The sequence below is a fragment of the Gracilinanus agilis genome, chromosome 6 (assembly GCF_016433145.1).
Source record: "Gracilinanus agilis isolate LMUSP501 chromosome 6, AgileGrace, whole genome shotgun sequence".
Taxonomy (NCBI): domain Eukaryota; kingdom Metazoa; phylum Chordata; class Mammalia; order Didelphimorphia; family Didelphidae; genus Gracilinanus; species Gracilinanus agilis.
In genome coordinates this window covers 129,640,857-129,654,710 of record NC_058135.1, presented here as the reverse complement: position 1 = coordinate 129,654,710, position 13,854 = coordinate 129,640,857, and the positions used below count along the sequence as shown (strand labels likewise).

At 40.1% G+C, this 13,854-nt stretch overlaps 1 protein-coding gene across 1 annotated transcript in view; it reads left to right on the top strand.

Moving 5' to 3' along the window:
* GAB1 (GRB2 associated binding protein 1) overlaps positions 1-13,854 on the top strand; it is a gene marked incomplete at its 5' end in the record, with an annotated part of 57,031 nt that overhangs the window by 8,249 nt on the left and 34,928 nt on the right. Inside the window, one exon of the mRNA XM_044682271.1 lies at positions 10,360-10,582. Coding sequence (XP_044538206.1) covers positions 10,360-10,582 — 223 coding nt within the window. The remainder of the gene's footprint in view (positions 1-10,359; positions 10,583-13,854) is intronic.

The following is a 13,854-nucleotide window of genomic DNA, read 5'->3' as shown; positions in this document are numbered from 1 at the left end:
CTCTCTCTCTCTCTCTCTCTCTCTCTCTCTCTCTCTCTCTCTCTCTCTCTCTCTCTCTCTCTCTCTCTCTCTCTCTGTCCTTCCTTCCTTCCTTTCTGCCTCCTTCCTTCCTTCCTTCCTTCCTTCCTTCCTTCCTTCCTTCCTTCCTTCCTTCCTTCCTTCCTTCCTTTATTTTTTCCTTCCTTCCTTCTTTCCTTCCTTCCTTCCATTCTTCTTTCCTTCCTTCCTTCTCCCTTACCTTCCATCCTAGAATCAATACTAAATATTTGTTCTAAGGTAGAAAGGCAGTAAGGGTCAGGCAATGAGGTTAAGTAACTTGCCCAGGACTACACAGCTAGGAAGTATCTGAGGCCAGATTTGAACCCAGGCTCTCCTGTCCATAGGCCTCTATCCACTGAGCCATCTAGCTGCCCCTAACATTCATTTTAGACAGTTTTTCTTATTCACACACTTCAATCCAGGCAGACTTATAGGGCTTACTAAGTACATTTGGTTTCAAGCTAATAAAACTGAATAAAAAATAAGAGTTGAGGAGGAGGGAGATATTCCTATTGTTTGTATGTTCCTTCATTTAGTAATCAGCAGAACAACTCATGATATTTTCTCTTATTAGGCATTATCCACTTGTTAGGTAACCTTCAATTAGGATTTTGCCCTAGCAGCTCCTCATGTCTTTATGGGGATCCATTGCATTCTTCTGGTCTTCTGCTAGGAAGAGGGAGCATAATTTTTAGCATTCTGAAGCACACCCAAGCTGAGCATTTAGTTCTCAGAAATTCGAGGCCAGCATTGATCCAAAGCAGCAGTAAGCTGGTCGGGCTCAGGCCAACCCTGAGCACCACTTCCAGAATGTGGGCAGGCCAAACCGATCTCATGACCCTGGAGGCTGAAGCAGGATTTTCCCCCTCAAGCCTGTTGGTTACCTTTGGACAGAGGTTTTGTCCTGTATAAGGCTGTTTTCATTCTCAAATATGTAACATTAAGCACAGCAGATTTGCTCACGTGAAATAGCTCTGAAACAAAAAAATGGGCCAAGGAAGCATGTTGTGGCTAAAGCTGGGGCACTTCGTAACATCTTTCCCCTTCCTTATGGAGAAGGTGTTGCTGTTTTATGACTAAGAGCTGAAGTACAAAAATTCATAGAAGATTTCCAGTTGGAAGATGATCCCTTCCTCTTATTTTTCAGCACTACATTATTCCTAAAATCTCTTCTGGGACACTGATGGTTTTGGAAGTTGGCATATGTCTTCATAGCTATCCTATCCTCACTTAATGCAAACATAATGGAAAATGTCTTTGTTCTGTTTTGTTCTCATCAGTAATCCACATTGTGAGTAGGATATAAAAAAAGGTGTGGTAGTACAGTGGGAATACCATTACACTTGGAGTTCAAAGACCAGGGTTCAAACTTCCTATGGGGAGACCTGTTGTCATACATCAGTTTTTAGTCCCCCGCCTCAAATTAATTTTTAAATTTAATTTTCTATGCAAGCTCCTTAAAGGCTTGCCTTTTTTCCCCTTAATTTTCAACTTGGCTTCCAGTACATAGTAGGCTGAATAAATTCTGCCTCTTCTGCTTCTGTACTGGTTGATAAGTAACCAAAGTTTTCTGTGGCTTTGTTGCCTTGTCCCTAAAATAAAATTATTGATCCTGGGCCCCCAGAGAAATACTGAAGAAACACCCCAGGCTCTTTTTATTTGGGAGTGCTAGAAGTTACAGGTGTAGACTGTTGCATACAACATCAGATCAAGTCTCTAGAGTGAGTATTTTTGCTTAGCTGGTTTTCTTTATTACCAGGAAAAGCACTATTTAGGGAAGGGGAATATGGTAGCTGCACCTGGGTAGTAGACATGACACCAGGAAAGTGTGAGTTCAAATGTGACTCAGATGCTAGCTACAAGACCCTGGGCAAATCACATAATTTGTGTTTCCTCATCTGTAAAATAGGAATAAAGGTTCCTTCCTTTCCAGGCCTGTTGGGAGCATAAAATGAGGTAATGTTTATGAAGCACTTGAACCCTAAAGCATTGTAGAAATGGAGCTGTTTTTGTTATTACCTGGAAACAACTTTGGAATGAACAAAAGGCATCAATAATTCTGAAAAATAAGATGAAGGGATTATCTTCCAACTTGAAATCCTCTATAATTTTTGTACCCTGCTCTTGTTCATAAATAGCAACATCTTCTTCATGCAGGAGGGGTATAATAATGTTTACTATTTGTTGGCAGGGGAATTTGAAGGTGAGAAGAGTTTCCCATTGTGTGAATAAATGAATCAACAGCAGGAGGGATTACCCGCTGTGGGATGATTTCTTACCTTCTCTTTGTTCCTCAGTCCCCTCAGTAAGAGCTGCTCAATTCATTTACTGTATGGCTTTTGGGAAGGGGGGTTGCAAGGTATTTCTGTGCAAAGAATAAACTGGAACAGAACTTCCATGAAGATTCTAATGAATCAGAATCTAAAAGGAAAAGTGATTGAATTTAAAATGGTGAGGTTATTTTCTGGTTATTTTTTTAAAAAGGCAGTCCAATGAGCATTGGCTCTGGAGTCAGAGGACCTGGGTTCAAATGTCACCTGTTTACTACCTGAATGACCTTGGATAAATCACTTAAAGTCCCTGGGCCTCAGTTTCCCTGTCTGTAAAACAAAAGGGATTGAACTAGATGACATGAGGTCCTTTCTACCTCATGCTAAGCCTGTGACCTTGAGCTGATAGTTACTCTAACTCTAGCTTAGGGAGGTCAGTGTGTTAGGTGTGCAAGGATCATCCCTGTTCTCTTTTTCCTTGGCTCTCAGGGACATCTATATTTTTCTTAAATCCTTCTTTGAGATTTGGGCAAATAGTTGCCTTAGATCAGATTTGTGCTGTGTCACCTGTTAATTCTGGTGCATTAAATTCCCTTAAATAAACCTTTGTGTATCTAGTAGGTACAGGGATGTCAAGGGCTTTATGACTATCCCATGGTATAAGAATTTCCCCTACTGGTATCATGCTGCTCATGAGGGTCATGTAGGTTCAGTCAGAATATCTAACACTTTATAGCCCCAAAGAAGGAAATGCCCTTCTCTCCTTACCCCCTGAGATTTTTCTCACTACCTCCTTTCATTTCACTCTTTGCCAGTTGAGTAGGACCACTCCAGTGTTTCCCTACCATGTCTTTCCTTTTGTCTGTGGGGTTTTTTTTGGCAAAGATACTGGATTGGTTTGCCATTTCAGTGTGCCCCTATTTTACAGATGAGAAATTGAGGCAAATAGCCTCACACCCCCCAAAAAATCTCAGTTACAAATCAGCTTTCAGTCTTCAACATCAGAGAGAATTTCAGAGTTCTCTACACAAGTAAAATCACAGATCCAGACAAAAGAAGGGAAGGGATGTGAAATTAATATATGTCAATTGTTGGAGGTGACACAGTGGCACTGGGTTCAGAAACAGGAAAAACTGAGTTCAACTGTGACCACAATAGCTACTGGCAGTATGCGGCAGAGCAAATCACTTGACTTTTTTTTAACTTAACTGTAGAGTTTTCTTGACTGTAAAATGGTGATGATAACAGCTCCTATTTTGCAGGGTTGTTGTGAGGATCTAATAGTTGTAAAGTGTTTAGCTCAGGACCTGGCACTGAGCAGGAGCTATATAAATTCTTGTTCTTTTTCCCTCCCTTCCTTTGCCTTGTTATCTTCTGTCTGGAAGCCAGGGAGGAAGATTATGGTAGGGAAAAGAATGGATTAATCTATTTGAAGGGCTTGGAAAAATAGATGATTCCTGAAAGGTACAGATCAGAGATTTCTTCAGGCTGAGTGAATCCCAATAAAAACAGCAGCAGGCAAGAAAAAGCCTCAGAGTGGAATTGTCTTTGGTTGAGGGCCTTAAGTGGCATCAGGAGGAGGATTCTCTTAATGAACCATTTGCTCAGAGAATGAACATTCTATGTGCCAAGTGTGGAAGGCTCTCGTCTCCAGGCATCATCTGAGAAAATCTTTTAATTGAAAAGTTCTTGTGGCTTTGTTGTAGCTTTTTAGGTTGGTTTGTTTTATTGTAAAGGAGAGAAATTTTTATTGCATATCAGTACTTTTAGGAGAACTGTGGATAATGCAGTTTTTTGTCCCTATTTTAAAAATATTGTTGGGAGCTTTTTTGGGAAGTGTGCCATGGTATAGGCTTGGGACCTCAGGAAATGGAGAGAGCCAGCAGTGGAAAGAATATGGAATTTGGAATTGGGAGCCTTGGCCACAACAGAATCCTGGCTTTCCCACCTAGTACCTGAGAGATCACAGGCAGAGCAAATCTGGGACTGATTTTCCTTATCTATGAAATGGGGAGGTGGGGAGAGGGTATTGGATTAGGTGACCTCTATCTATCTAGGAAGGAGGGTGCCAAACTAGAACTCAATAAAGGATTTGGGGCATTAGTTAAAATTATTCTGTCAAGGTTTGCAAAGCTGACTCTTGAAAGGAAGAAGCAGTTGACTTAAAAAGGAAATTAATCTTATTGGAGGAAGATATTTATAGTTTAAGATGGGTTTTCTTTCAATATTAAGAATGCATACTGGGTATGAAAATTGGACTTTGTCCAATCTATTTATTTGGTCACTATCAGAATAGGAAATGCGTGCATATATATTTGTGAGTGTTGTTGTTGTTCAACTGTTTCAGTCCTGCCTGATTTTTCATGACCCCATTTGGGGTTTTCTTGGCAGAGATACTGGAGTGGTTTGCCATTTCCTTCTTCTGCTCATTTGACAGATGAGGAAACTGAGGCAAGCACGGTGAAGTGACTTGTCCAGGATCACATAGCTAGTAAGTGTGTATGATCCTATTTGAACCCATAAAAGGAGTCTACCTGATTTTGTATGTACAACGTGCATATGTATTTTGTACTGCTTACCCACAAGGACATGAACATTAATAAATTGTTTGCATATTTTTATGTGTATCTGTGATTTCTTCTTTGTAGGTAACACCTCTATAGTAACAACTCACATTTCTGTAACACTTAGAGGCTTAAAAATCTCTCCCCAACAGCTTCCTTACATGGACTTTGCAGGTTATCCCTAATCTCTTACAAATGAGGACAGTGAAGTCTGAAAAAAAAAGGAATGACTTGCCCATGTCCAACTGTTAATCACTGAATCCAGGACTTAAATCCATCAAGTCCAGTCAAATGGAAATCTCAGCAAGAAGTAGATCTATAAGAATAATATATTCCCTAGACCTCTTGGTCAGTTGTGTGCCTCTAAATATAAGATTTTCTAAAAGAATGTCATGTATCTGTTCCCATTTGATCAAGGACAGCTTTGATATGTGCATTGACTCTACTCATAAAGATTTTTTTTCCTTTTTTTTAAAACCCTTACCTTCTGTCTTGGAGTCAATACTGTGTATTGGCTCCAAGGCAGAAGAGTGGTAAGGGTAGGCAATGGGGGTCAAGTGACTTGCCCAGGGTCACATAGCTGGGAAGTGGCTGAGACCAGATTTGAACCTAGGACCTCCCATCTCTAGGCCTGGCTCTCAATCCACTGAGCTACCCAGCTGCCCCCTTATAAAGATTTTCTGTAGATGAGAGAACTAGTGTATGAAACATAGTTGGTGGTGTCTTCTTAGTTTCCTATTTGGGGTAAAAGTATTATCCAGGATTGTCCACTATCTTTTACTCTCTTTAGGAATTTTAAATGCTTTGAGGTAGACATCTCAAGTGGAATCACTCCGGTGCCTTTCACACTATATCTTCACCACAGAGACCTTCTGGTCAAGTCTAACTGCCCTTTTCTTAAGTGCCTTTGGAAGTTGTAGCAGAAAAGAAATTTGAAATTCAAATCCCAACTCTGCTATTAACTGGCCCTGAGGCCTTGACAAGTCACTTATCTTATCCTTAAAATAAATAAAGAAATTGATGTAGGTGACTCCCAGGTTTCTTTCTCACCCAAAATTCTGAAGTTGAAGAACATTGGTTTTTACCTTTGGGGATGTCAGGGATCCCTTTGGTAGTATAGAGAAGCTTATATATCCCTTCTCAGAATAATGTTTGATTAAAATATGTAGCTATATGATGACAAAGGAAATCAATATTGAAATACAGCTAGCTTTTTATTTTACATTGATGATGACATTTTTACAATGATGGCAGAATTCATTGTTGATGAAAATAGAAAGTTTTGGTTTGTTTTTTGGTCCAAACCTGTTCTTTAATTAGTGTAGGGAGCTCCCTGTGTAGAAATTCCTTTCATTGATGTATTTGAACAACTCATCTGTATGTTGATTTAGCATATATACTTTTCTTAAGTTCCTTATTGAATTTCTCTGGTTCACATTATGCAACAACAGATGGGGCCAGAAGCTGTAAGCTTCCATGTTCATGATGTTGGGTTACTTGTGGGCATTACCAGTATCTCATCAAACAATGCTTCTTGTTGCCTTTGGAAGCCCACCAAAACCAATGTTATTGACTCTTATGTTCCTTTCTCCCAAGAAACCTGGAATCACACTTCGATAGATGGATAGATGGATGGATAGAGATAGATAGATAGATAGATAGATAGATAGATAGATAGATAGATAGACAGACAGACAGCTTTTCCTTTATCTTCTATTTCCATTTAAAGCAGGAATGTCAGTAGAGATAGATTTCATCTCTTCCAATAGTTTCCCTAAGCATAGGACCCTAAGAACAATACCATCTGTTGGCAGGCAACAGGTATTTACAAGGGTTTGCTGGTTGCCAGGCACTGTGCTCAGGTGAAGCATTATATGAGCAAAAAGAAATCATTCCTAGTTTCAAGGACCTTCGGGTCTTCTGATGGGAGAAGATGGCATATAAAGGGACCTGGTGGCCCTCCAGGTGAGAAGGCCAGAGTAGTGGGCCTGGAGCTGTCCCCCAAGAAGGCACTTCCCAGAGTGAGGGGTCAGGTTAAATGTCCCAGGATGAGAGAAGGCAGCTCAGTCATGGAGGCAAAGGTGGTGTTTGTAGATGGGCACAGGAACATAGATGGTAGGGCCCTGAAAGGTTTTATCCTCTTCCTTAAATTAGTGGCCTGTTTTCTTCTTCTGAGAGCTTCTTGGCTAAAGCAGACACCTGGTGTCTGGACTGACCCCTACTTAATGCCATATCAGCCTGGTAAAAGTCACCAGGGTGTGTGCTTCCCTGGCATGGCCTCAAGAATCTGGGGTCATAGCCACGCCTCAGTGAAGCAGCAGCAAGAGTTGGGTTTTTTTCCCCAAGATGCCAAGTGACTAATCTGACAAAGTATCTGAAAGTTTTGGAATTAGAAAGTCTCCACACAGTAGGGAGTGTGGGTACCTAAGCGCTCACACCGTGTGCCCTCTTGATACTACACCTGTGTCCAATCTGTCTCTCCTTTCTAAAGAAGTCAGAGCTGGTGTTGTTGGTATTCAGTTATTTCAGTCCTGTCCAATTCTTTGTGACCCCATTTGGGATTTCCTTGGCACAGTGGTTTGCCATTTCCTTCTCCAGCTCATTTGTCAGATGAGGAAACTGAGGCAAACAGGGTTAAGTGACTTGTTTAGGATCTCATAGCTGATAAGTATCTGAGGCTGGATTTGATCTCAGGAAAATGAATGCTCCTGACTCTAGACTTGGCTTTCTATCCACTGTGCCACCTCGCTTCCCTGGGCAGATGGTAACATATGTAAATAGGGAGTTGAGTTTAGATGGCCTCTAAGGTCCTTTCCAATGCTAGACCTTTGGTCTCAGGATGCTATGGTCATACAGCTGCCACCAATTATGTAGTAAAATTAACTCATTTGTGGGGCACCTTTTGTAGGTGGAAATGGATTTTGTTTTTATTGTTCCTATTTTTAGTGGGCTATTTGTTTTTGCCTTTTTCTATGACTTCTGAAGAAAAATGCTGAAATATTAGATACAAGAGAGCAAATGCAAAATAATATAATTTCAGGACCAAGGGCTAGATCACTGCTGTTACTACAGCCCTGCTTTCAACCATGATAACAGAGGGTTTAATTAAGGAATAGGCCTCCCTAGGAGACTCACTGCTTCTCTTGCTAGAAAGAAGCTGAAGTACTCTGCATAGTCAAGCAAAGTCTGCTCATACAATTTCATTTTTTTCTTTTAATTATCACAAACTTGACAAAAACCAACAAGCACAAACATATGCTTATAAAACCAACAGAAGAGATTGCCTGTGAAACTCTGACTTTCCCCTGTGTGCCGTTCAAATAAAAAGGCCTTCCCTCATGACAAATAGTCACCCAAAACAAATCCCTTCATTGCCCATTTCTAAAAATGCCTCAGACAGCAACTCTAGGCCATCACCGCTCATCATATTAAACTTAATTTTTATGTCTTTGACAGTTGTTTCCCTTTGTAGTATTATCATCCTATAAATCATTGTCCTGGTTCCTCTCACTTTACTCTGTATACATTCACACAAGACCTCCCAGGTTTCTCTGAAGCCCACCCTTTTATTTTTGTGGCACAGTAACATTCATTCATATACCATAATTTGTTCACTCATTCCCCAGTAGATGAACTCCTATTTTGTTTGCATTTCTTGGCTACTGCAAAAAGAGCTGCTCTAAATATTTTTGCACATTTGAGTTCTTTCTCTGCCTTTGATTTCTTGGGGAGATGTAGATCACAGTCAAAGTATAATGCTCAGTTTTGAGGTATAGCTCCACATTGTTTTCCAGAGCAGTTGGACCACTTCATAGTCCCCCTAATAATGTAGTATCATTCCATAGTCCATCCAACAATTGTCAAAACAGGTGGTATCAGAATGGGAATTCAAATACAAATCCTCTACCTGCTGAAAGAGCACTCTTCCCACATGGATACAGGACTGTCAAACAATTGCAGAGTGTTGTAGGATTTTTTTTTTAATTTTAAAATTTTCAAAATTTTAAAATTTTCAAAAGAAAAAAAGAGAAGTTGAGTTAAACAGTATTTGGTTCAGATAAAGTAGTCTTCTTTATCTTCCTAAAGCTTTTCAAGTAGAACAAAGGGAAAATTACAAGGTTCAGAGAAAGGGTATTGGACATCACTTTTCTTTCTTCACTATGAGTCACCCAACCTACCCTTCCATTTCTCCTCTCACATGATGCTGTCTTCCATCTTGTCTTCTTTGCAGTGTCAATCCCCCAAGACTGGTGTGCACATCCTCCCCCTCAAAGATCCCTTCTCTTTATGTTGTGGCTCAGCATCTTCTGCAGAAAGTCTTTCCTTCTCTGCCAGCTATCAGTGCCCTCTCCTAAACCACTTTTTAATTAACACACATGGTGTGTACTTGTATTTATGCTGTATCTGTTTTTATATGTTTGTTTGTGGCCTTCCCCAGTAAAATACAAGTTCTCTGTGAATAAGGATTGTTTCCTTTTTTGTACTTGTATCTCTCCAATTCCTAGCACAATCTTAAGTTTTAAGTAATTAAAAATGTTAAATTTATTTAAAAATAATAAATGTATAATTACTGTTTAAATGATAAATCTAAAAAAATTTATAATAAATTGTGATAAGTTTAATTTTTTAAAGAAACATATTTAAGAAATACATTAAACTTACTAAGAATGTATTTAGTAAATGCTTAAATAAATGCTTCATTGATTTGACAATAATCTTAATTTCATTTAAGCAATGAATTTACTTAAATTTAGTGTATAAAAGTGCATTATTAAAATGGAAAAGTTGTAATGTGTTAAAATCATAAGCATATAATTTATAATAAATAAATTTCTTCAAAGAAATGTAGTTAAGCAATATATTTAACTTATTAATTTAATTATAATCTTGATTTTAGTTAAGTAACAAATGTATTTATTTAAATTTAACATGCAATAATGTATAATATTAAAACATCAAACATAATTTATTAGTTATAATAAACTTAAAATTCATAATAAAATTTTATGCTGATAGATTTAATTTCTCTAAGACATTTAAGCACTACATTTAACTTATCAATTTAACCGTAATCTTAATTTTAGTTAAGCAATACATGTATTTATTTAAATTTAATATATAACATATAATAAAATTAAAAAATTATACTAAAATTTAATTCTTAAAGGCATTTATTTCACCAACATGTTGAATTTATTTATCAAGCACCTGTTTAGTAGGTCCTTACTAAATCCCTGTTGATCAATTTGATAATATATAGCCACTGAAAATTTAGATTCTAATCCTTGCTAATTCACTTACACCCTGTACGACTGTGGAGACGTCACTTCACCCCTTGGGCCTCAGTTTCCTCGTCAGTCTAATGAAGCAGACAGAGAGTATGAACTCTGAGGAGCCATCCTGCCTAAATCTATAATGCCAAGAAAAAATTCCTTGAAATGGGACAAGAGAGACTAACCCCTTGGTATTTGTGTCTTGCCTTCCAGATCCAGTGAAGCCCCCTGGCCCTTTGCAGGCCTCTTCCGACTTCCCCTTAGCTGTGAGTACATCTCCGCCCTCCATGCAGATGGACCCCTCCTCTGGCACTCTACCTCCTCCCTATCAGCTAATTAACTTACCATCGCACCTGGAGCCTCTTCCTATTCAGGATGACCCCCAAGACTACCTCTTGCTCATCAACTGTCAAAGCAAGAAGCTTGAGCCTACAAGGTAAAATCCTGCACTGTCTCATTTTTTTAAAATGTTGTCCTTTGGCAGTTTTAGCAACTCCAGGTTGGAGATCCACTGTCTGGCTCTGCAGGGTTAATGTCGTGTATGGAGGGCAGTGATAGGAGAGTTCTTGCTGGGTTGCAGGGTCCTCCCAGGAGGCTTGTCCCGGGTAGGTGTCCTACTTAGCCTCTGTTGCAGACTTGTCTTGCCTACAAGATTTCACTGATGTGTCAATGTGACTTGCTCCATTTCTTATGTAATTATAAACCAGCCAAGGGTCCTCTTTTGTTTCTGAAGAAGGAGAGGAATATCTGCTTCTTGAAGACTTTGAAAGCAAAAAGATTCCATTGCTGTGAGTGTTTGGGTGCTGTGGCTCTTGGTGGGGCAGGGGGTGTCTGCGTGTGAGGCATTCGTTACAACAGGTAAAATCCCTACATAACAAAGGCTGCAGGATGTCCAAATGGCCAGGTTGGAAAGGAATTTGATGAAAATATACCACTAGAATTCTTGTTCTCCACCTGAGGCACTAGAATCTATTTGAATCCAAGAGATAGAGGATATGATCTAAGAGAAAGGGCCAGGGAGCCTCTTCCTATTCTGATGGCCTTGAAGATTGCCTTCAAGGTCTGAAACTATGATTCCATTCAGTTGGAGGGATTCAGAGCCTTTCCAACTCCCCCACCCCCTCCTTCCACAGCCCTAGATCTATTTGTGTGACTCCTGGCATTTTAGGTGGGTTTGTGTAGGTGGTTGGTATATTTGAGGGAGGGAGAGTTGGAAAGTAATCATTCTCTGATGCTTCTTTAGAAAGACATTTCAGGGCAGCTAGGTAGCACAGTGGATAGAGCGCCAGGCCTGAAGTCGGGACGATGCAGTGCTGTGAATTCCCATGGATACTAAGAAGGTCAAGGTTTTTATCAAGAGACAGAGACAGACATATAGAAAGAGAAAGAAGACAGGGACAAAAAGAGACAGAGAGATAGAGACAAAGAGACCCCTCAGGAGACCTGCTTTTTTGTGACTGCCCCCCCTTAGAAGGTAATGATCTATGAGATGCCATGTTAATCCTGAAGGCTCTGAGTGCCATAGAAATGGCTCAGGGTAGAGTCAGAGGCCCCAAGTTTAAATTCAGGATCACTATGTGATGTCAGGTAGTTCCATCATCTCTAAAGTGAGGGAACAGGACTCGATAACCTGGAGTTCTGGCCCAGCCCAGGGGAAGGAACTCCTTCTGGCCAAGCCCTGACCTGACTCCCAGAGAGCTACCCGGGGCTTGCTGGGGATCTCTCTGGGCTCTCCTAAAAATCTCACTAGTTGTGGGGCCCAGCCCGGAGCCTAGTTTTTCCTGACTCTTCTGGCCAGTATGTCACATCAGGTGAGCATTTTCAAAAAGTTGAATGTTAAGTGAACATAAAACAAAGTTATTTGTGGGGAGGACTTAAAACACATGATAATCAAGTTGTCAAACAAGTTCTTTCTCTATAATAAGTAACTATCATGTGAGCTAAGACTAGGAAGAGACTATTCTTTCCATTTGTTGTCCAGAAACTTGTGTAGTGAGCTCTACAAAGTTCTTTCTTGTGGGCCTTCCCTGGGATTGTGGCTCCCTTTACAGAGGAGGGTTCTCTGTATTTGTTGTGATGGGATTTTGCCTGTAGAAGAAAGGTGTTTTTTTAAGATCACTAGTTAATAATACACATTCTAACTTGATTTTGCACTGTTTGCCGTGCGTGTTTTAAGATTGCACATCTCCAACTTTATTGCCTCAACGACTAACCAAGGTTCCTCTTAAAAGCAGGTGTGCCACTATTCCTTTGTTGACTTTTCCAAATGAACTGCTACCATTTTTTCAACATTTTCCCTTTTGTCTAGAGTCATCTCTTGACTAATAATAGCTCACACTTACAGTTTAAGGTTCACAAAGACTTTGCACACCTTGTTTCATTTGATCTATGTGGGCAAAGTTGTCTCAATGCTGAGCTGCTTGGGAAGAAATTGCCATGGAATCAATCATTCTTCAATTATTTTTTGTACATGAATTATGATTAAGTGGATATCTCTTAATAAGCATTTATAGAGTGCCAAGAGAGGCAGCGATAGTATGTGGAGTGTTCCAAGTCAAGAAAACCCAAGTTCAAGACCCATCTCTGACCCCTGCTCTCTGTGTGGTCCCAAGCAGGTCATTTGATATCTCAATACCTTGTGGAGGCAGCTCTATGTTTCAGAACCAGTTTTCTCACTGGGAATTCACTACACCGGTGAAATCAAAGATCTTTTGTTTTTTCAAGTATCTCTTATATGCCCAACACAGTGCTGGGGGTGGGGGTGGGGGAGAGCTTTCCTTCCATTGAGTCCACTTGCATAATAAGAAGCTCCCACATCCTAGGGGCTGGTTCCCTCAAGGAGTGCTGCTGAGGAAGCGAAGCATAGCCATGAAATAGAACCCAACAGCACACGTGGCAGAATTTAAGTGTGCAGATAACGTGTGTTACAGTTCAGGATGGGCAGAGGCATCCCACAGATGTGGAAGGGGATGTAGGCAAAGAAAGAGCCCAGGCTGGGTGGGAAGGATGGGACAGAAGATAGTTGCCCCTCAGTCTCAGGGCAGGTTCTCCAGATCGGAGACTAAGGAATCTGATCTTTAAGCAGAGTTTGGAGTTCATCATCTGCTGCTACCGCTGATGTCTGTCACAGTTGATGCCACTCTCCTCTTAGGCACCAAAGCTTGAAACTTCACAGGTCCTTGTGAATCTTTCCTCCTCTCTTAGTCTTCCTCTACCATATCTGGCCAGTCTTGCCATTTCTCCCTGCACAGTCTCCCTGCCTCTCTCACCTCTTTTCTCATCACACCTCCATCTCCCGATTTCAAGGCTTCATTGTCTCTTGCCTAGAGTCAGAGGTTTGCTAGAGCCAGTTGTTAAATTTTCATTGTCAGCATTTACACTTCCAAAATCAACAAATGCTACAAATCAAGCCTCAATTCATTGTTTTGAATTATCTGAGTTTAAGAAAGTGATGAAAAAACTTAATACAAGAGTTCTGTACACATTTCAGTTTTTCAGAGAGCTGATAGTTAAATATTTATAGACACTCTCCTAGCTAGACTATTTTTAATTAATTTGTTTGTTACCTTAAAATTCCCAGGTATCTCCTCTCTGCTCTCCCCACCTACACTGGAGAAAGTATCATTTAACAAAAAGACATACATATATAGATTATTGCAATAATTTCCTCTCTTGTGTCTCTGCCTCTAGTTTCTTCCCTTTCCAATC